Source organism: Peromyscus leucopus, chromosome 4 (assembly GCF_004664715.2).
Source record: "Peromyscus leucopus breed LL Stock chromosome 4, UCI_PerLeu_2.1, whole genome shotgun sequence".
Taxonomy (NCBI): Eukaryota; Metazoa; Chordata; class Mammalia; order Rodentia; family Cricetidae; genus Peromyscus; species Peromyscus leucopus.
This window is the reverse complement of record NC_051066.1, coordinates 29,827,615-29,855,120: the sequence shown is the minus strand read 5'-3', so window position 1 is coordinate 29,855,120 and position 27,506 is coordinate 29,827,615. Positions and strand designations below refer to the sequence as shown.

General features: G+C 43.9%; 1 protein-coding gene across 24 annotated transcripts in view; it reads left to right on the top strand.

Moving 5' to 3' along the window:
- Neb (nebulin) overlaps positions 1 to 27,506 on the top strand; it is a 196,481-nt gene that overhangs the window by 134,140 nt on the left and 34,835 nt on the right. For 22 of the 24 annotated variants that reach the window (XM_037204780.1, XM_037204781.1, XM_037204783.1 and 19 more), the window contains 25 exons: positions 480 to 587; positions 1,988 to 2,092; positions 3,747 to 3,854; positions 4,449 to 4,553; positions 5,086 to 5,190; positions 6,117 to 6,215; positions 6,617 to 6,727; positions 7,548 to 7,652; positions 8,257 to 8,361; positions 8,792 to 8,896; positions 11,539 to 11,643; positions 11,794 to 11,898; positions 12,683 to 12,787; positions 14,187 to 14,291; positions 15,627 to 15,731; positions 17,750 to 17,854; positions 18,269 to 18,376; positions 21,805 to 21,909; positions 23,640 to 23,744; positions 24,120 to 24,224; positions 24,850 to 24,954; positions 25,043 to 25,153; positions 25,775 to 25,885; positions 26,620 to 26,721; positions 26,830 to 26,934. In XM_037204780.1, coding sequence (XP_037060675.1) covers positions 480 to 587; positions 1,988 to 2,092; positions 3,747 to 3,854; positions 4,449 to 4,553; positions 5,086 to 5,190; positions 6,117 to 6,215; positions 6,617 to 6,727; positions 7,548 to 7,652; positions 8,257 to 8,361; positions 8,792 to 8,896; positions 11,539 to 11,643; positions 11,794 to 11,898; positions 12,683 to 12,787; positions 14,187 to 14,291; positions 15,627 to 15,731; positions 17,750 to 17,854; positions 18,269 to 18,376; positions 21,805 to 21,909; positions 23,640 to 23,744; positions 24,120 to 24,224; positions 24,850 to 24,954; positions 25,043 to 25,153; positions 25,775 to 25,885; positions 26,620 to 26,721; positions 26,830 to 26,934 — 2,643 coding nt within the window. Of the gene's footprint in view, positions 1 to 479; positions 588 to 1,987; positions 2,093 to 3,746; positions 3,855 to 4,448; positions 4,554 to 5,085; positions 5,191 to 6,116; positions 6,216 to 6,616; positions 6,728 to 7,547; positions 7,653 to 8,256; positions 8,362 to 8,791; positions 8,897 to 11,538; positions 11,644 to 11,793; positions 11,899 to 12,682; positions 12,788 to 14,186; positions 14,292 to 15,626; positions 15,732 to 16,343; positions 16,449 to 17,749; positions 17,855 to 18,268; positions 18,377 to 21,804; positions 21,910 to 23,639; positions 23,745 to 24,119; positions 24,225 to 24,849; positions 24,955 to 25,042; positions 25,154 to 25,774; positions 25,886 to 26,619; positions 26,722 to 26,829; positions 26,935 to 27,506 lie in introns of all 24 variants that reach the window. The other 2 variants (XM_028877884.2, XM_037204762.1) reach the window with 2 other exon arrangements.

Genomic DNA, 27,506 nt, shown 5'->3' with positions numbered 1-27,506 from the left:
CACCTGAGAGGTGCCATCCATCCACTTTTCAGGGATATCTGTAGCCTCGGTTCCGATTCTACTGTATAAAAAGACACAGTGACATAGCAGAGTGCATTCATTCCTTTTCTTTGGTTTCTTGACCCTGTATACTTACTTGGGCAGATACCATAGTGGTAGGAGCATGTAGTGAAGGCAAGTTCTCTGCCTTGTGGTAGACAGAGAGGAGAGAAGGGGTGGGGAAGCAGGGCTATGACAAGAATCTGTCCCCACTGACTGACTTCCTCCAGCTAAGTCTCAACTTCCAAAATAGTGCCACCAGGTAGGGTCCAAGTAGTGATGGCGGGGCAGGGGCTCATATCTTTAACACTGAACCGAGGAAGTCGGCTTCGCCCTTTTCAGGGTCTTTAAATAGATAATGGATTTCCATTTGCTCTGTTTCTTTTGAACAATGCTCCCACAGTCTGAACCAACAACTCACCTTACCTCTCTACACCCAGGCTGTCTACCACTATGACTATGTGCACAGCGTCAGAGGCAAAGTGGCCCCAACTACAAAAACCGTGGATCTGGACCGGGCCCTCCATGCATACAAGCTTCAGAGTGAGGTGGGTGTTGGGAAATAGAATATTGGAGGAAACCCGGGCCACAGAGCCCCTAGAGGCGTGTTGGCTTGTGTAGGTATCCTCATTGACTGGTCTTGTAAGGTATATAGACACTGTTCCACTCAGTGAGTTGGAAACAATAAACAGCATGCCTTGCCTTCCCTCTTGACTAATGGACTCCCCCATCAAGCAGTCAAACAGGTAATACATGGGCATGTTGTTGACCAGTATTTGCAAGTCAGAAAGAAGAGAGCTGGTATGGCAATCACCACTCTTAAAAACTTAAAACCACAATGACAGAGTTAAGGCGCGTGATTATAAAAGTTTACTCACAGTTAAGAGATGAAGGTGGAAATCACCCAATTGTAAGAGGAAGAGCCTGGGCCTACCTTCACCTCCCTTTCCTATGCTACCTCAGGAAGCTGCTTTGGCTTCAGTTTTTGCTGCTATTTCCTGTTTTGAATATGAGATGTCAGTTGATCTTTTTTCTACTTTAAACACTGTTCTTAAGCTCACAGCTCCCCCTGAGAGACGGAATAATTAAGACCACACACAGACCTTTTCTCTACACTCCTTCTCCACCAATATATGCATCTTGACCTCATTCCTTGTCACCTGTGCTTGTGCGAGATACAGGAGGTCAATATCAGATGTGCCTCAGAATTATGACTGTCTCAGAGACCATGGATGGCTTGAGTATCTCCTGAGGGTGGGGCTAATGATGGAGGTGGTGCTTGACTGCCCATCTTGTCTGTGTGTCCCGAATTCTTGCTAGATGCCATGAGGTCACAGGTACACATTTGGAAGCACTCTATAAACCATTTCCCTCTTTTGCCCTTGCCTTAACTTTTCCTGTTGCTTTGATGAACTACCCTGGCAAACATAACTTAAGGGAGAAAAGGTGTATTTTAGTTCACAATTCAAGGGTCTAAGGCAGGGAAGTCACGGAGGCAAGAGCTTGAAGCAGCTGGCCGCATCTGCTCACAGTCTGGAAGCAGAGGGAGATGAATATTCCTGCTTAGCTAGCATCCTCCTTTCTATAGAGTCTAGGACCCAAACACGAGGTGTGGTGTTGCTCTCCTTCAGGGTACGCCTTCCCATTCCAGGAAACTCAATCAAGATAATCCCTCCTGCATAGGTCCAGGGGCCAACCCAATGTAATCCCTCACAGATATGCTTAGAGGCATGTCTCCTAGGAAGTCCCGTAGAGGTGACAGTACCAACCCCTATAAGTCCTGACTGGATGATCCATGACACTCACAACTGAAGTTCTTGAAATCAATTCAGAGAAAAGAAATAGATCAACTCTCTGACCAAAAATCTCACAAACTGCATGTGATATGTTTAACTAGATGTTGTTTGATGCTAGAAGACATTTTACTTGCTCTTTTTCATTTGGGCAGAATTTGTACAAGAAAGGCCTGCGCTACCTGCCCACTGGGTACAGGCTGCCAGTTGATACCCCTCACTTCAACCACACCAAGGACACCCGCTACATGAGCAGCTATGTGAGTATTCTTCATTCTGTCGGGGTCTGAAATTTGAATGTGAAGAAACTAATATTAGTAATCTATTCTCATGCTCAAATTATGCCCAGAATGTTCAACACGATGATGGAAAGGGCAGGGGCAGACAGATGGGCACTGGGAATATGAGGGCACTAGTACCTCTACAGTTTGGTAGTGCCTGCCAAGGACAGTGGGTTACAACAGGATCTCCTGGGCACCTTGGCTCGGTGTTCAGTGCTGTCAAGATGCCTCTGTTCCAGCTGGCCCTAGACTAGAAGCATCCCAAACTCTCCCCACGACATTTACTGTAAATGCAGCTTCAATATGTGCTGTGTGCTGTGGATATAAATGTAGGAGACGTCACAGTGTGTCCCTTTGAGACGACTTCTTTTTTTAATTTATTAATTTTTATTTTATGTGCATTGGTGTTTTGCCATGGGTGTTGGGTTCCCAGGAACTGGACAGTTGTGAACTGCCATGTGGGTGCTGGGAATTGAACCCAGGTCCTCCAGAAGAACAATCAGTGCTCTTAACCATTGAGCCATCTGTCCAGCCCCATGCCATCTCTTCAGCCCCAAGACTTCTTACCAAGCTAGTAACCCTGACACTTACCTTGTTTTTTAACTCTGTGCTAATTCATGGGCAATCAAGGGCTATCTAGACTCCGCTACTCATAACTTGCCACAGGTTAGCTCTGGCACTTCCCTTTCCTGGGTTTTGTAAGTGCCAGCGTAGGACCTGAGACATATACTCCAGGGGCAGTTCTTAGAAAAGTTGTACCATGAGCCAGCCATTAGCTGGAGACCAAGACTCATCTCCCTCTCTCTCTCTCTCTCTCTCTCTCTCTCTCTCTCTCTCTCTCTCTCTCTCTCTCTTTCTCTCTCTCTCTCTCTCTCTCTCTCTCTCTCTCTCTCTCTCTCTCTCTCTCTCTCTCATTGATGCTCATCTTCAGAGTCCTGAATTCAACCGTGGTGATGACATAGTGCCAACATGGCCCATTAATCCACTTCCAAAGCAGACATTAACAGATTTAAGAATCAAACCTGATATTTTTATAGATCAATCTATAGGACATTCATCAATATCAATATTAAAATTATCATCTTGGTCTGTTTTATATTGCCCAATTTTTAAGCCTCTTTGAGACTAAAATAATAAATTTTTCTTGTGTTTTGCCTCACTTCCTACAAATAGATTTCACCTGGTAAAGGGAATTTTTTAACCTTTCCAGACATGTCTTTATCATTCAACTAATAACTTTCAAAGCTTAAGACAACATTAAAATTGTGTCATTGAGGCCAGTGAGCTAGCTCAGAGGGTAAAAAGTATGCCATGCAAACCTGACACCAGATTTGACCCCCAAAGCCCATGGCGGAAGGAGGGAACAGGTTCCAGAAGTGGCCCTCTGACCTCCACATGCATGCCATACACCTGTACATGTGCCCACAGGCACACATCATGCACATACACACACAGAAATGATAAAGAAATAACATCTACTTTATGTCACTTTTATTTAAATTATGACTAGTTCTTACTCTTGATGCTTAGAGAATGAATTTCAAATCAAGGCACAATCTCTTTTCTAATTGAGAAACACAGTACAATTCTTTGTGTAGCCATCACTGATCTCAGTCTGATTTTGTTTTCTCAGTTCAAATACAAAGAAGCCTATGAACACATCAAGGCGAATGGGTACACACTCGGACCCAAGGATGTCCCGTTTGTCCATGTCCGGAGAGTTAACAACGTTACGAGTGAGGTATCGTGAACTCTCATTCTCTGGGAAAATACTGAGTTCAAAATCATGTCTTTATTTGAAATGCACTAAGAACTTTTTGTGTTTCATCTGTAAGCTTACAGACTAGAAGACAGTATGAAGACTCTGTTTTGATTCTTGTGTCCCTCATCATAGAGACTTGGTTCCATAGACTATAATGAAATCTTTTATTTAAAGAAATAATTTGTTTTGATATTTGTGCTCCTGTCATACAGACTTGGTTCCATAGACTATGATGAATTTTTTTTTCTAGAGAAATAATTTGTTTTTATATTTGTGCCAAATCTTCCATTAAATTATACTTTTGTCTGACTTACAACCCTGACTGATTTCTGTCAGGTGTATTTGTACATCTGCCCTACCAGGCAACCATTTTGTGGAATGTCAACCACTTTGCAATTAGGATTCTTCACCAAAATGAAATAAGCATTTTCTCTTATTCTAACCTTAAATCATTTTATAGTCCCAGAATTTCCTCTCTTGGTTCTTTGTGTAAAATATTCAATTGTTTGTTAGTCAGTAGATGCCCTTGTGTTCCTGCCCTAAACACCTAGAATGGTTTCTCCTTTGCTTCAGAGACTCTATCGAGAATTGTACCATAAACTAAAAGACAAGATACACACAACTCCAGACACACCCGAAATCCGCCAAGTCAAGAAGACACAAGAGGCTGTCAGTGAGGTGAGAATGATGGGAGCAGACAGGCCATCACCCGGGGAGAATACTGGGGTGCCGACAGGCCATCACCCGGGGAGAATACTGGGGGTAACCCGGGGAGAATACTGGGGAGCCGACAGGCCATCACCCGGGGAGAAATGCTGGGGAGCAGACAGGCCATCACCCGGGGAGAAATACTGGGGAGCCGACAGGCCATCACCCGGGGAGAATACTGGGGGGCCGACAGGCCATCACCGGGGGAGAATACTGGGGAGCCGACAGGCCATCACCCGGGGAGAATACTGGGGTGCCGACAGGCCATCACCGGGGGAGAAATGCTGGGGAGCAGACAGGCCATCACCCAGGGAGAAATACTGGGGAGCAGACAGGCCATCACCCGGGGAGAATACTGGGGGTCACCCGGAGAGAATACTGGGGGGGCCGACAGGCCATCACCGGGGGAGAATACTGGGGAGCAGACAGGCCATCAGTCGGGGAGAAATGCTGGTGATTTGCTCTCTAATGTGAGATTCTGTTATTTCTTTTCTTCCTTTAGTTGATCTACAAATCAGACTTCTTCAAGATGCAGGGCCACATGATCTCGCTGCCATACACACCCCAAGTGTTGCACTGTCGCTACGTCGGAGACATCACCAGCGATGTAAGCATCTTGTAGGCTCTCTCTAAAGTAGTCCTACCAAGAAGTAGCCTTGCTTTCAGCATTTAAGTCACTCAGAGGGCTTTGAAAAGCCTTTTCCATTGCTTATTTCTTAATTGAATGTACAGTTTGGAGGTAAAATTGTGAGGGAACTCCTACTCCAGCCACAGGAAAAGTCATGAGAAAACCAGTAGAGGAAGAGGGATGCCACCATGCTTGCTCACTCAGTGACCACCATTCTACATCAGCATAAGATCTTCACCAATTCCTACCGTTCAAGTGCCCTGCATCCCAGGTCATATTAGGTTTCTATCTCTTCCTGGTCCTGGTGGTACTCCCTCTTAGCATCTTCCTACTACCATTAAAAGAAGAAGAACTCCTTGGATATCGCCTTTCCCTGGTGGGCCTACCCCTTGAATGTGTGAGTTTTTCCCTTGACAGGATAACACAGTGCTAGTACCCTCCCCTCAGTTCGGGGTTAGAGACTTAACTATGGTTTGAATACAGACAGAGTAAGATCACAAGGTATACAAGTTGAGTCAGACCCCCTCCCCACCCTGCCCCGCAGTGGATGCATCAGACCATGGACAGTACCAAACCATGGCTATACTGTCATTAATACACACTCTGGATAAAGTTTAATTTGTGAATCAGGCACAAGACATTAAGCTTAGCAACTAATAATACAGTAGAATTATCATAACAATATATGCTAAGATAAAAGATATTTAAAGTGTAAAAACTGCTTTTTTTCTGGAATATTCCATTTCACATTTTTTCATTACAGTTAACAATGGAAAACTGAAATCACAGAAAGCAAAACTGTGACAAGGAGAGCTACTATGTACTGATAAAGAAGTAGGGCTGTCCTGTGTTTCTGTCCTGTATTTACATTGACTCACAACCAGCTGTCTATGTTTGCCCCGCAGATTAAATACAAAGAGGACTTGCAGATCTTGAAGGGACTTGGCTGCTTCCTGTATGACACTCCTGACATGGTCCGCTCCCGGCACCTAAGGAAACTCTGGGTGAGGACACACCTTCACACTACACAGCTTCCCCACACAACTATCATGCTTCCCATTGCTAGTTTTCAGTGGAGGGAAGAGCAGACAGAATCTTAGCCTACATCTACTTTTAAGAGAAGTTTGCCATCAATCCACTTAAGTAGGTCATGATTTACTTAAGGTGATTCATTCCTGTTATAAAGGTAATGGACTTAGTTATTTGATAGTTGTTTTTGTTCTTGCCTAGGAAGACCAAGGTGGGGGATGAGGGGGGATACACAGGGTAGACATAATTGGGATTCTTAGTATCCCAGGACACATTCACAGCCTGCTCAGTTTGCATATGCCAGCCATTTGAAAGACATGACATGCAGTCCCTTAAATAACTAATCAATTTGTGTTTCTGGTTTTCTTCTTCTAAGTCGAATTACCTGTACACTGATAATGCCAGGAAGATGCGGGACAAGTACAAGGTGGTGCTTGACACTCCAGAATACAGAAAAGTACAGGAGCTGAAGACCCATCTGAGTGAGGTGAGGATGCATCACCTGTCACTACATGAGAGGCAAACAGGCCAGCTGGACTGAGCTACTCAGAAGAGTCTTAGTTCTTGTCTATGATGGTTGCTATTCAACGATGACAGGAAAAGATGTCCCTTCTGCCCGTGACTGCAGAGTGGTCCAGTGTCTCTGTAAATCAGTTGGCCTCCCGTTGGCTCAATTTATTTATTTATTTTTCTCTTTTTGTAGAAAGGGCATTAATATTTGCCCTTCTACAACTAAGGCAAAGGAGAGAGTTGGCATGATTTCATAGTCTAGACGGTCTTTGTCCTTAACAATTGTCTGCAAACTGAAGTTAACTCAAGTTTTTCTGTCTTGAGTGTGGGACCAAGACGATAGCAGCAGGATAATTGACTCTTGGAAGGCTCGATAACATCTGCTGTGTTGATGCAGTGGGGATAAGGGAAGCAAGGTTCTGGAGACAAATAACCATAAACCATCAGTTTAGAGCAGTGGGTCTTAACTTCCAATGACCCTTTCACAAGGGTCACCTAAGACCATTGGAAAACACAGATATTTACATTACAATTCATAAGAGCAGCAAAATTACAGTTATGAGGCAGCAATGAAAACAATTTTCTGGTTGGGGGTCACCACAACATGAGGAACTGTATCAAAGGGTCGAATCATTCGGAAGGTTGAGAACCACTGCTTTAGAAGGAAGAAATTTAGCCTGGTGCAGTAGTAGTAGTGGGTCGCCTGCCTTACCCATGAGTAAGCAGTCAGGGCAGCTACAGAGCACTGGCCATGCCAGCAAAGCAGACGTGACAGTGATGACTTGTTTTGCATCTAGCTGGTGTACAGAGCTGCAGGCAAGAAGCAGAAATCCATCTTCACGTCAGTTCCTGATACCCCTGACCTCCTAAGAGCCAAGCGAGGACAGAAACTTCAGAGTCAGGTACTGCCTGCTGTAAATGAAAGTTGATTAGCCTGCCATGCATCAGTGATGTCTACTTGACCTTTGACCTTCCTGGGCTGGTAGCTGACATAGTTAGTTGTCCTCAGTGCAGCCTGTGTTCACTAACATTGCAGTGTTCTTCAAGACCATCATAATTACACTCACGTATTCACAGGCAAAGGATGTCATGTTGTCTTTGCTAAGGGCTGTCTAATTTTGTCCTCAATGAGTAGTCGTGGGCTCTAAGTAGTAAATAGTGATTGTTTGATCACTTGGAGAATGTGTCTGTTATCCACAGACAAATGAAGCTCTATGTCACACATGCAAAGCTAGGCAGAAAGCATGCTGAAGGATCGATCTTTCAGAATCTTCCTAGTTTTCTCTCAGCATTCTTTATCACATGGCTTTATACTGGACCATACCCAACAGAAGGACTAGTAGACAACTGGTTTGTGGATGTGCATTTTCAAATGTCACATACAGAGAAACAAACACATACCCCAAAAACAACCTCAAGCAACCAAACGCACATAAATAAAGACTCAAAATTAAGAGGACAGATGAAGCTTCATCTCTGACCCTTCCCTGCTCTCTTATTACCCAGTATCTCTATGTTGAGCTTGCCACTAAAGAGAGACCCCATCACCATGCTGGAAACCAGACCACAGCTTTGCAACACGCTAAAGATGTGAAGGACATGGTCAGTGAGGTAAGATGGGGGATTCCACACCAACATACCTCTTTGCTAAGAAATGCTTCCAAAACCTTCACCTGCTATTTCCGGTGGGAATTTTATCACTACAAAGTGTGCTCAGCATCACTCAAACACAGAAGTTGTACTCTAAGAATGAGATATGCTGTGCCTTTCCCTTAGATCTGTGATTTGGGTGTAAACTGGGGAGGGTTAAAACACAAACTTGGGCTGGTCCCATAGCTCTGCAGGTAAAGCACTTGCAGTACAAACAGCCTGAGTTCAATGTCCAGAACCCACATGAAACTGGATAGAGAACCAACTTGACAAAGTTATCCTCAAACCTCCAGACACACACACACACACACACACACACACACACACACACACCAGTAATTATAATAAAATTGGAACTTGTTTGTCTTTCTCTTCTATCTTTATACCTTAGAAAAAGTACAAGATTCAATATGAGAAGATGAAGGACAAGTATACACCAGTGGCAGATACGCCGATCCTCATCAGAGCCAAGAGGGCTTACTGGAACGCCAGTGATGTGAGCATCCCTTCTCTCTCTCTTTCTCCTGTTGTGACAGGGACAGCTGTGGTTATCTAAGCAACACAAACTGTTCTGTCATAGCCATAGCTCAAAGCCATTGCCCACAGCATGGATCAGGAAAGAACACACACTCACACAGTACCAATTCAGCCAAGTAGCTAAGAACTGTGTTGAGTGCTGCAAGCTATTCATTATGGGCATAAGGGCAACAATATGACCCTTCTTTGTAGTTCTTGGGTGGCATCCTAGAGATACTTGATAACTGATTTACTTAGACATAAAATCATGGTCTTGGATGCAGACAAACATATATTCAACTCAATTGCAGACAAACATATATTCAACTCAAACATATATTCAACTCAACTTCAATTCTATATAATTTGCCTAATTTTTCTTATATGTGAAATGGGATGAGAAATGTGTAATGAAGTAAGACTACACAAGAAAATGTGAATAATGTGTCTATTACACTACTTGTCAAAGCTTAGAAAGTGTTCTCTTCTGTCTCTTAATTACCTAATATAGTGTATGAGTGCCAGGACATGTGAACACAGAAGCAAGAATCAGAGAGTGACTTTCCTTGTCCACATCACTTGTTCAGGGACAAGTCTGCCTTTAACTGGTAACAAGTATACCTTGTCCACTTGAGGAAAGTGGCCAGCTCCTCCTGGCTTTGTGTCTTAGAACTCAACTGCATATTGCTATATCTAACACCCCTTAGTGGGTTGGACAACTTAAGACTTACACTCAGCCAAAAGCCCCGGCTAGCACCACGTGTCCACAGTATAACTCTGGAGTTCATGGCCACATAAGGGAATTAGTAGCAAAGAGACAATTCTAGTTAGCATTTATGTTGTTCAAATCTAGTTGGTCTTTTAATAAAAATCCCAGAGCTAGATATCAGGGTGAAAGCTGAATGAACAGAGAAGCAGAGCAAGCCACTGGTTCTTACCTCTACGAAATCCTCAGCCTATAAAGAGTGAGTTCCTGTTTCCTCATGCCTTATATACCTTTCTCTGCCCTGCCATATTACTTCCTGGGATTAAAGGTGTGTATGCTTCCCAAGCAAAGGCATGAGATCTCAAGTGCTGGGATTAAAGTTATGTGCCACCACTGCCTGACCTCTATGTTTAATCTAGTGGCTGGCTCTGTCCCCTGATCCTCAGGCAAGTTCATTAGGGTACACAATATATCACCACACATCTAAAATACAAGATGAGAAAACCATAGACTCTCCTCAAAATCTATCCTTCAGGACCATTTCAGCCTTTGTGTGACATCCCCTGTCTTTATCATTCAAGGTTACTGCTGAATTTTCCCCATTTTTTGTTTTGTTTTGGTTTTTTTGGTGGGGGGGGTTGTTTTATTTTGTTTTTGTTTTGTGTTTTTTGGTTTTTTGGTTTTTTGAGACAGAGTTTCTCTGTGTAGCTTTGACACCTTTCCTGGAACTCACTCTGTACCCCAGGCTGGCCTCGAACTCACAGAGATCCGCCTGCCTCTGCCTCCCCAGTGCTGGGATTAAAGGCATGCACCACCACCACCTGGCCCCCATTTTGTTTTGTTTTGTTTTGTTTTGTTTTGTTTTGTTTTGGAAATAGGCTTTTACTTTGTAACTGAGGATGGCCTACCACTCACTATGTAGCCCAGGTTGGCCTCAAACTCAACAGTCCCTCCAGAGTACTAGGAGTATCTGTTGGAGCCACTCTAACCAATACTGCTCAATATTCATTTGTGTCAAATTTAATTTTCTTTGTATGGGGATGGCCACACACTGAAATTATTCCCAGGGTCTGACTATGCCCCAGAGCTTCCCCTATGCCAATTTTCAAATTCTTTACCTTTGAAACAGCACCAATTCCTTAATCTTTAAAAATCATCCAGTGCAACAAGGGTGTTATCTGGTGTTAATTTTAATGTATCAGCCATGGCTGCCCCCACAAGTGATTTTCTAACATCACCCATGTAAAGTACAAAGTATTTCAGAAAAGATGTCTTTTACTATGTGCTTGGTCCGTTATCCAAAAGGAAAATACCTGCCCAGGGTTGAAAGCAGACAGAGAAGCATATGTCTTACGGCAATGTAATGAGTAGAGTGATCGTGCCGCAAAGACAACAGTCATAATCAAATGATATTCCAAGATTGCTTAGTGCAAAAGTCATTTTTAATAGCAGGAGGTGGGAGCCGAATCTCTCCCCCACCCATGTACATTAGTATGTCTTAGCAAGGCTGTGATCTTTGTTGTTTTCATCTTTCCCCCAAAACAGAATTCTTTAACGTTTACATGCATTTCTTTCTTATGTTAAGTAGTATTAGATTTAAAGAAAAACAGCAAAGACCATGCATACAGAGAATTCTGACATGGCCCACATGGTTTCCCCATCACTAACGACTGCTGTCAGACATTTGCCGCAACCAATGAACCATTATTATTTTATCAATCCATATATTTTTTGGATTCTGAAGTTTTCCTTTGTGTCTTTTTCTCTTCCAACATCTGGAATGACCTTTCAAACTTTTTCCTAAATTGATTCATGGGGAAAATCTAAGAGAGAAACTCAAGAGAGTTAGAGCGTAGCAGAACTGAATTCAATTTGAATTCAATCTTCATGATCGGTGTTGTATTCTCTCTTAACAGCTTCGCTACAAAGAGACATTTCAAAAGACTAAAGGGAAATACCACACCGTGAAAGATGCCCTGGACATTGTGTATCATCGCAAAGTCACAGACGACATCAGTAAAGTATGTCCCTGGATAGGACTACTTCAAATGAGCTCTGTAACCTACCACCATTTTTTTTTAAAGCAGTCTCCCTTTTCTGAAAACTCCAGAAAGATGTGCTTTACATTAACTTTGAGCTGACTTTATAGCTGCCCTCACATTTTACAACAGGTGAAATACAAGGAGAACTACATGAGCCAGCTGGGAATCTGGAGCTCCATTCCTGATCGGCCTGAACACTTCCACCACCGGGCAGTCACTGATGCTGTCAGTGATGTGAGTATCACCTTCACTTTTCCCATAGAAACTCATATTCCCACGTGAGCTGTGAGGTCAACCATTGCATAGCATAAAAACTGGTGAAACACTGGTCTAGATTACAATCCCATTTTATTTCAGGGGTGGGGAGTAGGTATCACATGCCATGGTGCATGAGGTATGGTGACTGTGTTGTGGCCAAAGAACAGCTTGTGGGACTTGGTTCTCTCACTCTACCCATTAGGCTTCTGAAGATCAAACTTAGTGGCATGTACCTTTACCTACTGAGCCATCTACCCACTTCCATAGATTTTAGATCTTGTGTATGGTTATTCAAGTCATAAAATTCAATTACCAAGTGAGTAAGTCCGAGCTTGGAAGAGGAAAAAGTATATTCAAATTTGTGACCCTCCGTTTTCCTCTATGACTCAAAGCAGTAGAGTCCACGCCTATCTGGGATCCTTTGAAGAGGTTGTGAGAGAAAGCAGTGCCCATTTAGAGAGAGGCTTCACCTGTCTGTGTGAAAGTGCAGCTACCAAGCCCATGATATTCCCTATAGAAAGATACAGTGGCTACAGTTGATTTGAATTAATAGTAAAAGTGAAACTTTCTAAATATCATAAATCACAAGAAGAAATCAAGAATTCTAAAAATTTATTTAAATAATATAGACTCTTTTAAATCTTCGTTAGTTGACATACCTTGGGGATCAGAGTTTCCAATTTGTTCACTTGGATGGCTCCTAACCTATAACTACTTGGAGATGAATTATTCAAACTCTTGGGTGTTCCTCTTCTGTCAGGTAAAATATAAAGAAGATCTGACCTGGCTCAAAGGCATTGGTTGCTATGCCTACGACACCCCTGACCTGACACTAGCTGGACAGAACAAGACTCTCTACAGCAAGGTATGCCTGTGTTCTCTGTCTTCTCAAGGAGAACGGCTTCAGCCGTTAACTATAAACCCAGCTCACGGAGAAGAAGATTGGGGAACCGGCTTTTGTAGCTTCATCCCTGTTCTTACTTCTAGACCCTGAAGCTAAACCCCATGCTGAACTCTTCACTCTCTTTAGAGATTTTCAAATTTTTGTTTTGTTTTGTTTTTTGACAGGGTCTTACTATGTAGCGGGACTGGCCTAGAACTCATTATATGTAGATTAGGTTGGCCTTGAACTCACAGAGTTCTGGTTGCCTCTGCCTCCCCCAGGGCTAGTATTAAAGGAATATACACTCATGTCTGGCTAGAGATTTCTTTAGTACTGACCTCACTAATTGTAGCTTATTTGAATTGGATGAAAAATTATCTAGTACAGCTGCACATCAATATTCCTGAGTTCCCTCTCATTAATGTATGTGGATGATTCACCCAACTAAAGCATAATTCTGCAGCAAATATCAAGTGTGGTTATTTTAGCCTATAAACAATGTGATATATGACATAAATCAAGTTTTTAGAGCCTCATTTTCCTATTTACGAAGTACAGCAGTTGAGTTTGCTTTTAATATAAAATAAGAATCAGCCGACTTCTGATACATGCCAGACAGTAGATATTTTAAAATAGACTTGGGGGGTCACATTTACAATAACACATATTTTCTCTGTTGTAATTATTTAAAATTGTTAAAGCTATTCTTAATTTGTAGAACTGTTTAAAAACAGATCGCAGGGTAACTAAGTCACCACTCAATCCTGCTCTATAAGATTGTAATTATCTGATTAGTTACTAGAAAACTATAGTCTACCTAATGGACTAAAAACTGCTTTCACGTGTCACATCAAAATACATTAAAGTACAATCATCATAATATACCAAAACAGAGAAGAAAGGCTTTAGATCTTGGATCAGCACTGAATTTGTGTTTGGTAACCATCCAAAGCAGTGGTTCTGAACCTGTGAGTTGTGACACCTTTGGGGGGGTCAAACGACCCTTTCACCGTGGTCACCTAAGACCATAGAAAAACACAGTAATTTATGTTGTGATTCATCACAGTAGCAAACTTAGAGTTATGAAGCAGCAACAAAAATAATTTTATGGTTGGGGATCACCACAGCATGAGGAGCTGTATTAAAGGGTCGCAGCATTGGGAAGGTTGAGAGCCACTGGTCTAATGGGTGGTTTATACTATGTATTTTGGACTATTTTCAAGATGTCAGTCCCTTCTACTTTTCACTACTTCAGGAGGTAAGAAAAAACTCCATAAAGACCTGTTAGCTCCATGAGTACATCATTATATTATAAGATGAAGATCATTACTCATCCTTAAGATTGGATATACAATCAAATAATTATGTTCTTTTCCCCCAGTATAAGTATAAAGAAGTATTTGAAAGAACAAAGTCAAATTTCAAGTATGTTGCTGACTGTCCAATTAACAGGCATTTCAAGTATGCAACTCAGTTGATGAATGAGGTACGTACTGCTAAGTGGATTAATAAGCCTATTCAGTTCTCTTGAGAAATCTTCAGGGCTATTTCATTAAAATCTAATATATAGCATGACAGGAAATCTGTCCTAAATGTTCATTCCCTATACGACTATAAAATGTCACTATCTGGTAGGTTCTGCATAGGCCCTGACTAGGCCTATGACTAGCCTCATCTCTTCAGCACAGTCCTGTGGTGCCAGAGAAAGGAGGGAGGATTTTGTGGACTATCAACTAAATGCCTTTAAACTGTGGAGAGCTAGGAGACCTAGAAGTTCCAGGTAGATTCAGTAGTCCCACAAAGGCACCAAAATGGAGGTGGTTAGAACCCCTGACCTCCGCAATGGGAATAGTTGTGAGAATCACGCATTCAAATGTATTATTGTTACTCCCATAGAACTGAATGCACAAGGGTACTATTTACACCCCCCTCCACATGCCACTCATTCTTCCCTATAGTCATTTTTGCAGTGATGTAATCTGAGTATAATTTTAGCAAGTTGAAATAAGCAAGCTGTGAATTTTATTTGGGGAATATTATAATGTTTAGATGTTTTCATGACTAAAATTATACTTTTCTGCTTTCAGATAATCCATAGATTTGCATAAGTTCAAACATGTTAGAAAATTAGTAAAAGAGCTAATAATAAGAATGTAGCCAGTGGTACATTTACATGAATGATCTTTGATTTCAATTATTTTTGTTTAATTTTTTTTTTTCATTTCAACACATTTCCAGGCTGGACAACTCTGTACTATCAGCAGCTTCCTAGGGCAGTCTTGATATATGTTGTTTTTCTGTTTCATAAAGAATTTCCAGGTCTTTCAAATCATCAAGTAAATTAGTACTACAGAATGATGGCAACTGGGCTTGAGTATTTGTACTTAGTTATACTTTTGGGTTAGTATAGTTAGTGATACTTTTGTATAGTGTTAGTTACACTTTTGAATTCTTTTGAATTCACTCCCTTATATGTTAAACTCAAATTATCAGCACCTCATTTTAAATATAATGTAATGTAAGATGTCAGAAAGCCTGATGTTAATAATGTGTCATATGAAAAGATGGAGACCTTCGGGCATAAGGTACCCTAGTTTGTTTCAGAGGTTGCTCTCTCCCAGGCTCCAGCCTCTCTCTGGGCAATCTATCTTCCCCGGTCTTTCTTACTCCCTGTATGAACAGTTAAACATTGTCGTTGGAGACAGAGCGACTCAGTGCTTAAAATGACAGGTTTCTACCTCTCTGGAGTGCTTAGATTGAGATATTACTGTGTACCCTTGATGTTATATTCTTGCTATAATTTAATATGATGTTTGAGCAGAAAAAATACAGAGCTGATTATGAGCAGCGGAAAGATAAATACCACCTGGTAGTCGATGAGCCTAGACATCTGCTGGCTAAGACCGCAGGCGACCAGATCAGCCAGGTACTGTGACTGAGGCTGGCAGCGCAGCCCAGGCAGAACTGTGCTCGGAATTCTTACAAGGTGTCGTCCTGTCTGCTGCAAGGATGTCATAGGTTCTGCCTATGATATTGGACTGTTCTGTTTCAAAATATCTGTCTAGCCACCCAAAGAGCCTGAGAGCTGTTTGAGTGTGCCAGTCAATGCTCTGTGTCCTCACTTGTGCTGTGGAGAAGGGGAAAACAGAAGCCGGGACCCCTCTCCCCATTTTATTCTCCTGCAGAGCCTGTTTGTAAACAGCTGCGGCAAACTGCAAATTGAGCTGTAAAAACAAAAAGACAGAAATCCCCACTATATTTTACCGTTCTGATGATATCATCCCCTTAAGGCAGTCTGGGTGGTAACATCCACGTTGCTACCTTTGTCCTCCCCACTCACAAGGACTATGGATGGTCAAGGATAAACATTTCAGCCACTCTCCTTGCATAGCACCTGGGGTCTTCATTGCACAGCTCTGTGAGGACACAAAGCGTGTTAAGCCTACATCTCTTCACTCAGAGGTGACTGGGATATAGAGCCACGTCCTTTCTGTCTCCATAAGTCTCTTTTGTGCTTCCCTGCTCTTTGCATGGACAGAGGAAATATAAATCTAGTGCCAAGATGCTTCTGAAACAAGGATGTAATGAAATTCTGCGTCCAGATATGTTGACTGCCCTCTACAATACACACATGTGGAGCCAGGTAATGTCCAACAGGGTGTGAAGAAGCAGGTTGAGACCTTCAGTGCATCCCTTTTCCTGCTTTCTTTGGCTTCCTCTCCTGACCCCTGCCTGTGCTGCTTTCTCATGGTAAATCATATGAATACTCGTTCCTTAGAAATGAAATCTGACCATGACCAGATGTCCTGGGCAGCCATCGCGTGCACAGCTAATGCATAGAAATCCTCCAGATCGGCTGAGTCTCCTTCACACATTTTCCTTTCAAATTGGTACAACATGAACTTATATTTTTTAGTGTTTGCTTCAAGAGACAGTCTCCTTAGAAACTGAGGGGTTTAGTAGATTAACAGCCTTTAAAGGTCTAGCTGTTTAATGTTTTCATCTAGTGACCGTTGCTAAGTTCTCGCTGCAACTGGGTTGTTTCCGAGAGCTGAGGCTAGCATGCTGCCTCTGGACCTTGTCCATCTTTGTGTTGATCATATTGCCATCCCACAAGGTCCGCTGAGCATGCTGCCACCTTTCCATCCGAGGCTGGAAGGGGAAGGTGGCATTGTTGAGTTCCAGTGAGAACATTAATGAAATGCCAGTCTTTGGGCCCAAACCAAAAAGGCTTTAGCCAATCTTTTATATTATCACCTTGCTTTGTTGTTTTAGTTTGCTGATCAAATCAACATATTAGAAAAAGAGGATACGTTCCCACCCTAAACATCCTTGGCCTTGATAGATCATCAGCATCACGTGCATGAAAGTCCACTGTTCTCTGTCTCTGTCTGGCTTAAAACAGCTATGTGCATGACAAACAAACAGAAAACGGTGACTTGGAAATTGGGATCTTGGGGAGAGGGGAGGTGGAGGAGAATGGGATGAGTGGAGGGAGGGGAGGCTGTGGCTGGGATGTATTATATGAGAGAAGAATAAATAAATAAATCTGAAGTACTTTAAAAATCATATACACTCATCTTAACGAATATCTGTTTCACTTGGGCATGGAAGGATACAAATGCAATAAAGAATGCTTGAGTGAAGCTGTGCTTGTCAGTCCAGAGAAGGGTCTAGCCCTCCTCTGAGATTTACTCCACACATGCCCTTGGGCTCAGTCTCCTAACTTCTGAGAGCCTGTTTGCTTCCGTGTGTGGGAAATAGATTGGAAAACATCTGTCCACTCTACTACACTACTGCTATCAAATACAAACTTTATTAAACATCTCCAGCTAGGATTTAAAGCAAAAGCCACCATGATGCCAGCACGCACTCTGGTGTTTCACAAGATTTCTTTAAGACCTTTGTTCTTGAAAGTAACAGATCCATTCTTCCACAATGTAGATCAAATACAGGAAAAAGTATGAAAAGTCCAAGGACAAATTCACCTCAGTTGTGGACACTCCAGAGCACCTACGCACCACCAAAGTCAACAAGCAAATCAGCGATGTAAGTACAGAAGCAGAGCACCTGCATTCTTGGGGTCGGGAGCATTAGCGATGTAAGTGCAGAAGCAGAAGGTCAGGAGCATTAGCGATATAAGTACAGAAGCAGAGCGCCTGCATTCTCCGGGTCGGGAGCATTGGCCTGTCATTGCAGACTGTCAAGTGTCTGAGAGACTGCGCTCAGGGAGGGAGGCAAAGGTGCTGCATGTCTGCCATACACAGGGCTGTCTTTCACACTGAAGACTTGTCATGCAAATCGGCGAGCATGCCAGTGGAAAAGCAGAGGCCCCAGGAAGCAGCTGAAAACACCTATTGAGTTTATAGAATGGTCTTTCCTTCCTATTCACTTTCCTTTGTATTTTAAATTGTAAATGGAGAAACATAACGTTGTACCTTCCTGCTTTTCCATCTGCTTCAGATACTTTATAAACTGGAATACAACAAGGCCAGACCTAGAGGCTACACCACCATCCACGACACGCCCATGCTGCTGCATGTCCGCAAAGTGAAAGATGAAGTCAGTGATGTGAGTATCTTTTTTTTAGCCCTGCTGTCTGGGGCTTTCCAGATGATGTAGCAAACTCCAGGTGGTGAGCTCTGTCTGTGGAAAAACCACTCGGCAACCTAATGGCCTGAAATAACAGTCCTCCATTTTTCCTTATGATTCCGTGAGTTGGCTGGACACAGTAAAGTAGGTCTGTTCCAAATGCTATAGGCAGACATCTGGGGCACAGCTGGGCCAAGAACTTAAGGACCCAGTCCCAGTGTGTGAGAACCATATCAATGTGAAGGAAAAGTGCACGCAGATCCAGAGGGACAAAGTGCAGTTAGAGGGAACTTAGTGACCGAGCTTAGCCCGGGGCAGCAAGACAAAGCAGATCCCTGCAGTCTGGGTCAGAGAGAGATGTGTATATTGGTCAGGTCAAAGATCAAAGGCAACTCCACCAGAGCCAGGAATATGCCTGCTCATCTTGAGATAATGTCTGTGGGGGCATGGTGGCACACATCTTTGACCCCAGCACTCCCGAAGCAGAGGTAGGCAGGTCTCTGTGAGTTCTACACCAGCCAGAACTGCATAGTGAAGCCCCTGTCTCGAAAACAAAAGCAGACAATAGCAACAAACAGCAGTGTCCACGGGTCAATGATTTTTGCTGGGAAACAGTGCAGGCAAAACTGATCTGGGTGACCCTGGGACAGTCATGGCAGTTAGGATGGAGATGGGCACAGCCATGTGAAGCTGAGTCCCCAAAGAGCCACACTCGCAACAACTGACAGCTGATGGTCATTTGGCTTCTGGGTAAACGAGGCCCCTTCTGTGCACCTTCTCCCCATGGCCTGGCATCTAGCAGTGTGCTCCCTGGGCTCCAGGAGGCAGAAAGCTGAAGCTTCAAGGTCAGTCAGAAGTCATTCCTAGAACTCAGATATCATTTTCTCCTTATCTTTTTACACACATTCAAGAGATGTGTTCACTTGCTGTCACTGAGATAAATTCCCTTAGTAAAAGAAAGTTTTATTTTGACTCATGATTGGGCCTTTCCACTCTATGATTGATTGGCCCCTTTCCTTGAGCCTGGGTGAAGGCATACCCCATGGCAGAGGTGCACAGCAGGGCAAAATTGCTGACCTCTTCATGCTTGAGATACAAAAGAGGAAGAGAAAGGAGCTGGGGTCTCTGTCCCCTCTGAGGACCAGCTACAATGGCCAGAAGACAGTGCTGGTGGAGGCAGTAGAAACTACAGGAGGTGAGGCCACCTTTTACTACCTCCCAGAAACACCTGCGGCTGGGGACCAAGACGTTAGCATATGAGACTTTGGGCACATTCTAGATTCAAACTGTGGCAAGTGATAAAGCAATGGTCACCAGCTCTGGCTGAGCAAATAGCAAAGCCACACTGCAGGCCAGCGTGTGGAAGGGCTCTCCCTGAGGCCAGTGTAAAGATAGACTGCAGCACGGCCCAAGTGCCCAGACCACTCTAGCAGCCTCATCTGCCCTGAGAAAGATGAACTCGTCCTTCGGTTCTCATACTCTGGATGTCAGGAGATACTTGGCTGTAGGGTATGCTAGCATTTGGGAGGCTGGACAGGAGCGTTGCTACTTTAAGGCCAGGCAGGGCTACAGAACAAGATCTGTTTCAAAAATGTAAACCAAACCCAAACCAGAGATTTGCTTTGCTTTTGTAGTTGGAAACCACTGTCATTCTTGTTGAAAAAAGATTCACTATTTATTATTTTTAAAATGTTTAATTTTCTAAAGCTCAGACTGGCCTGAAGCTCACTTTCTAGCCCAGCCTGGTCTTGAACTCACAGTGACTTCCCTGCCTCAGCCTCCCAAGTGGCATGAACCAACATGCCTCACATAGATTCAGTGTTTTAAATAACTCTGGCTATGTACACTTCTGGACACATACACACATACACATACACACACATACATATATATATACGTATATACATGCATATATGTGTATGCATATACATATATATGCACACATATATACATAGATGTATGTATGTGTGTGTATACATATATAAGCTGAGGCAACTGTTCTGTGTCTAATCCACACCCCAAAACCTTGATTATTGCTGTGCTCAGGGGTGCATTGATAGATGAATAAATTTGCCATACTGTTGACTATGAGTCACCATGAAAAACACTTGAATATTCAATACATTGGTTGAGAAGGTGGAAATTTGTAAAGAGCATCTTTGCAATGTGAAATCTGTTCAAATAAGTTTAGATGTTACAAACACAAACATAGATGATCATAAGTATCTGTCAGGTTGAACCCATATGGGAGTAGCTTGCTCCCTGCAGAAAATTGAGACATTTCTGCATCTATTTCTTCAAATGCTTGTTAGAATATGCTGGGGTTGGGCACTCATTTCGGGCTGGAGAGATGGCTCAGAGGTTAAGAGCACTGGCTGTTCTTCCAGAGGTCCTGAGTTCAATTCCCAGCAACCACATGGTGGCTCACAACCATCTGTAATGAGATCTGGCTTCCTCTTCTGGCCTGAAGGGATATACGCAAGCAGAACACTGTATACATAATAAATAAATAAATTTTTAAAAAAAGAAAAAAGAAAAGTACTCATTTCTAGGATTTCCTCCTAAAGTCTTAATTAATGCAGTAGGTCCATAGACAAGACCATAATGCAATGGTTCTTGTGGTAAATATAGTAAGCCCTACTACGGTTCCTTGCCTTGGAGAAGTTCATGCTACCATGATCATATTGCACCTGGGATCCTTCCCCGACAATGAGTGAAAATGACCAGATTGCATCCTAGGCCCATTGAATTTAGGAAAAACCAAAGTAGATAGATGAAGCTAGAAATCCCAGGTTCTAGACAGAGGAACTACTTGTTAGGCCTCTGCCATTCAACCCAGTTACCAAAACTCACGAGGTATGGTTCTAGACCCCCAACTGTGATGAAAGGACCTTTCAGTCCATTTGCCCCTTGGGTGTTTATGTGCTGCTCACTGAGTAGGAGACAGTAACTGGTACAGAACCTTTGCTTTGAAGAGTTCAGCGTAAGAAAGAGCTAGACAGGTAAACAGCTATGCTGTTACCAGAGAGCAGGAAGGATTGTGGGAACACAGGAGGAGGGCAGGCCTAAACGCCTCCTAGAGGGCAGTTTTCAGCATGTCTGCACCAGGCTTTCCTGATGCAGGAAGGTAAAGTGCACCCGGAGAGCTGCCAGCTCACAGTTCCGGCCCCTAGCAGCAGGAGGAAATCCTGTGGCCACACTGCTGACCACACTTAGTCTGTTCTGACATGTCTGAGTAAGAAGACCCATCTCTTCATAGCTGCATATTCTCTCCAGAGCAGAGTTTGACGCAAGACTCTCATAGGGAGCATCATGTGCCACCATCACGGTTCTAGTTTCTTCGTTTTTAAAATGTTTAATTAACTCCCTAGGGAAAACATTAACCATGTCACTGTTTCCTCTCATAGCTGAAATATAAGGAAGTTTACCAAAGAAATAAATCTAACTGCACCATCAAGCCAGATGCTGTTCATATCAAAGCAGCCAAAGATGCCTACAAAGTCAACACCAATGTAAGTTCAAGAGTTCCCCCACAAGCCAACCTTAGTCTCTTTCTGCTGCTGTCCTAGAATACCTGTGACTGGGTAACTTACAGAAGCTGATTTAAGTTCTAGAGATAGAGAGGTCCAAAGTGTGATGGGAGTATCTGGCATGGCGTCCTCTCGCTGCATTAGCTGATGGCGGGAAGCAGAAGGGCAGGAGAGCAGGGGGAAAGACGGAGAGATGACCTGCACACTCCTGCAGCGTGAGCAGCAGCACTCCTGGAGGCTCTGCCTTCGTGACCACATGGCCGGCTGAAGGTCTCAGCTCCTCCTACCCTCACAGTGGTAATACAGCCTCAACACGAGTGTTGGAGATTGCTGCAGCTGGCCATTTGAACCATGGCAAGCGCCATAGGGATTTATCCACTTCAGCAAGTGCGTGGCCTTTCGCGTCTCTTCATGAGACGAACCTCTGCCTGTCCAGATGAAAAGCTCTGCTCCAGGAAAACGAGTCATGAATGACTCTTCATGAAGGAGCCTGAAGAAGAGCAAGGGGGCCTCACCTAGGTCACATGTTACCTCTACATAGCCTTTGTGAGCAGCCAAAACCTGGCAGTTAATTCTAAAGTGAAGGCTGCGTTCTGCAACATGCTTCAGCATCTTTCATTCTTTGCCCCGTGCTCTCCTCCTGCCTGAGCTCTGGTATCTGCTTCTGGAGGAGGAAACAGAGTTCCTAGCTGCTGTCAGGTCACTGTCTGGATCCTCTACTTGCTTAGCTCTTCCCTGCATTGATACATTGCTTTAGCTGGCACACCCTGAAGGCTCACCCGCAGATAGAGCTCCATGAATTAGATGGGCACCAACTCTTAAAAATATATAAAAGAGTGTCATGAAACATTAGCAATCCATCTTACTCTCATCCATTCCAGAAGCATCCATTTTTTGGGGCCAGTAAACTAAGGTGTCATAGGAGCTGGCAGGTGTCTTAAGGATGACTGTCTTAGTTAGGGTTCCTATTGCTGTGAAGAGACACCATGACCACGGCCACTCTTATAAAGGAAAACATTTAATTGGGGTGGCTGGCTTATGGTTTAGAGGTTTAGTCCATTATCATCATGGCCGGAAGCAAGGCAGCATGCAGGCAGACATGGTACTGTAACTGAGAGTCCTTACAATTTGATCCAAAGTCAACAGGAAGTGAACTGCCTCACTGGGCATAGTTTGAGCATATATGAGACCTCAGACCTGCCTCCACAGTGACACACTTCCTCCAACGAGGCCACACCTCCTAATAGTGCCATTCTCTTTGGAACCATTTTCTTTCAAACCACGACAATGAGTTAGTGGGCCACAAATAGGGAAATAGATGTGGAAAGGAAATATAGTAAAAGAGACACTGTGGAATCTGGGTGGTGGTTTATGTAGTCTCTGTCATCTCCTGGCCACCTTTACAGAAATACCTGTAATTTACTCACAAGTTAATAAGCACCTGACTCTGAAAGTGCTGAGGGTGGCTGGCAGTCAAGGTAGATTATAGAATCATTTCACCTGGAGGTATTTCAATGCTTTAGCACTCATCTGGGGGCAAAGGGTGTCAATGGATGACCTGAGTGGCTGACAAGCTGTATAGAGCACAGACAATTTCGCGGGGGTCCTATGAGCTGTGATTTGTGGAATGTTAAACTGCAAGTGTCCACCTGTGCACTGCATGTATTTGTAAACTCGGGCTGAGTGTTGTCTCCCTGTCACACTGCAAACAGCTGGACTATAAGAAGCAATATGAAGCCAACAAAGCCTACTGGAAGTGGACGCCTGACAGGCCTGACTTCATCCAGGCTGCCAAGTCATCCCTACAGCAAAGTGATGTAAGAGCGGGGGCAGCATGTGGTTGTTTCAAATATGCACCGTCAGGGCACCTGCCCCAGCTGGTTGGAGGTGCAAGTGGAAGGACGTTTGAGGGGAGGAGCGAGTTCAGGAACCAAACCTGGCTGTTGAGCCTGTTCTCTGACGACTGGGCCCAGGCACCGAGGACTCAGGGTCCTGAAGCCTGAGAGGGGTTGGCTGGGAGAGCTGAATGCTGGTCCTGGTCCTGGCCCTGGGCTGGAAGAGATGAATCCAGCATATGGGAGCAGTGAAAGGCCAGGAAGCCCCTCCCTTTACTCTGGGAATGATTATTCCCTCTACCGACTCCTCTCTGGTCTACTCAAATGACCTGCTGCCTCTGCTTTCTTCTATCACAGTTTGAATATAAGCTGGACCGAGAGTTTCTCAAGGGCTGCAAGCTTTCTGTCACTGATGATAAGGACATGGTGCTCGCCCTCAGGAACTCCTTAATAGAAAGTGATGTAAGTATCCAGCCTTCTACAGTGTCTATCTATCCTGACTCAAGGCCATCTTTTGCAGCAATAGTCCCCAGACATATCCAGGACAGGGTAGAATTCCTCTCTGTAGGAACTTGCTTGTGGTCCTGCCCTCAGTGGCATCAGTGATAAGCTGGGGTGGGGCAGGGGGAACCTGTAAAAGTGCTGATGAGCCCAGGATTGTTCTTGGCTTATACTACAGTCGGCAGTTCACACGGCACAGACTAAGACTCGGAAGATATGGCAGGATTCTGTCCCAGACCTTAAGTTTCTTCTCTGTAGGAATCCTGTTCTTCCTACCATGCACTTTCCACATCTGTAAAGGAAGAAAGATCGTGTTTCCAGGGCTGATGGGTGTCAAATGACATATTTGAGAATGCTTTGGACTAAGGGCAAAGATTTACTGAGAAATTTTCATACTTATTAAAACCTCAACTTGAAAGTTGTCAGGAAAAAAAAAAACATATTTTCAACGAGCATCAAATCCTTTATTGTGTGCCTAGTCGGTATTATTCTCTCAGATATTGTTGAGGGATTTGGGGGCCGATTGAAAATGTGCAAGATCCTCAGAGAAAGTAAAGAAATGCCTCCCCGCTTTCTACTCCCACAGCTGAAATACAAAGAGAAACATGTTAAGGAAAGAGGAACATGTCATGCTGTGCCTGACACCCCACAGATCCTCCTGGCAAAGACTGTCAGCAATCTGGTGTCTGAGGTAACCCACCCACAGCCCATATGCTTCACTTCCGTCTCAGGCTGAAGCCCCATGCAGTCCTTAACAAGCTCTTTGTGGATTCCCCCAGAACAAGTACAAGGACCATGTTAAGAAGCACCTGGCCCAGGGCTCATACACAACGCTGCCAGAGACCAGGGACACAGTGCATGTCAAGGCCGTGACCAAGCACGTCAGTGATGTAAGTGGCCAGCCACAGAGCTCTCAGTGGCAACCTTGAATCAGATCAAAGACTGGCACCTTCTTGCTTACAAATGCCTTCTTTCATGTATCCGCACCCTTAACCTGAGTACCCGTATATGAATCCTAAGCTCCAGTTTTTAAAAATGTATTGGTATTCCAGTCGTGGTAGTTGTGGCAGATGGAGGCTTTGCTTCCTAGCACATCAAGCAGTGTAAGGCGTAACTAATGTTAATAATGGGCAGGAGCAATGCCAATCAAGAAGGCCTCTGCTACCGTTAAACAGCTGTACAGTTTGAGAGCTAAAATCTCCTTGTGCACCTCAGTAATCTCTGCCCGCTGCATCCTGCTCTTAGAGCCTATGAGTCATATATTTCAAAGGTAAGAAAAAGGAGTAAGCACCTAATATGATTGAATTCAGTTCTCCAAAGCTTGCTGGGTGGTTCTGGTGTTGGTTCCAATAGAGAAAAGACAGGGAGGAAGTAGATATGACCCAGAGATCAAAGTTCCAACTGATACCATGATGGGGAGCCATGGATTTTCCTGGAGATTTCTCAGATTCTTCAAATAAATCTTTCCCTCACCTTCCTCTGCTCACATGAGTAATTCTGATGCTGTTTAGACAAATTACAAAAAGAAGTTTGTCAAAGAGAAAGGGAAGTCCAACTACTCCATCATGCAAGAGCCTCCGGAAGTGAAGCATGCCATGGAAGTGGCCAAGAAGCAGAGTGATGTAAATTCCTTCTCAGCATCCCAGTGTTGTGTGATATTGTGTTTGTGTTCTGACAAATAATGCTTGCCGGGAGATCAGAGGGTGGAGCTAGCCACTAGTTAACCACGGAGGCCAGACAATGGTGGGACACACCTTTAATCCCAGCACTCGGGAGGCAGAGCCAGGCGAATCTCTGTGAGTTCCAGGCCAGCCTGGGCTACCAAGTGAGCTCCAGGAAAGGCGCAAAGCTACGCAGAGAAACCCTGTCTTGAAAAACCAAAAAAAAAAAAAAAAAAAAAAAAAAAAAAAAAGATCAGGAGTTTAAGGCCACCCTTGAACCAGACTAAAAGAGAAACAGAGCCTGGCTGTGGTGGTGGTGCGTGCCTTTAATCCCAGCACTAGGGAGGTGGAGACAGGATCTCACCCCCATTCAGTCTAAGGATTCGTAGAGGTAAGGAGTTTCCAGTGGCTGCTGCTCTGCTTCTCTGATCTTTCAGTTTTCACCCTTGATATTGACTCTGGGTTTTTATTGTTAAGACTAATTAGGTTTCATCTCGATTCATCCCAGAGGATCACTTGGGACTGTGGACCCTTAATGAATGCATGTTCCTACTCTAGTGATTTCTCTAGCTGATGATTTTAGAAATACAGTGGTGGATACTGGCTTGCTTTTACTTACACAAATGTTTGTATTGAATGAGAACGTTTCAAGATTCTGTGTACCTCAAGTAACCATTTCCTTCCCCCAAATAAAGGTTGCTTATAAAAAAGATGCCAAAGAGAACCTGCACTACACCACAGTGGCTGATCGGCCAGACATCAAGAAGGCCACCCAGGCAGCCAAACAGGCCAGTGAGGTAAGAGTGTGATCAAAGTGTCCCCGGCACCCAGTGTCTACTGTGAACAGGAAGAACAGGTGTGTGCCACCACAACCACACTGCCCACTTCGGTTTTCTCTGATCCAGGTGGAGTACAGAGCCAAGCACCGCAAAGAAGGCAGCCATGGGTTAAGTATGCTCGGCCGCCCAGACATTGAGATGGCCAAGAAGGCAGCCAAGCTGAGCAGCCAGGTAATGGGGAATGGCAAGCAGTGACTCCAGTGTGAGATTTTAAAAACCGTACAGCAAGAAGTGGTTCCCAGAAAGAGCAGTTCCCCCAACTAGAAGGACATGGGCTCTTAAGTTGCACATATAGCACTTTGAAAAGTCCTGAGGACCTTGACTCATTTCCTGCTTGCCACGCTAGCTAGACCTTCCAGTCTTCCACATCTCCATTGATAGGTATGCATCTGGCTGCCTGTGCATTTAACTGCTCTCATGTGACAAAGGGGACTTCTTCCCAGGCAGTAAGATTTATATCCAAGTCTGCTTATACCTGGGCACCTCTGAGAGACTTGGTACTGTGTAGCAGTCATGAATCTCTAACTTACAAAACCCAACTGTGTAAAAGAACCCTTATTCTTTCATTTAACACACTGCTATTGAGTGCCCCAGCTAGGCCATCGCTGACTAGGGGTGAGCAAATGTCTTCAGATTCTTGTCTCTGCAGTTAAATAATTACAATCTAGTATGATGAATGTTAGATCAAGGTATACACAGGGTGTTGGGGAGAATGCCTCATTTCAGTAGGCTTTATATTATCG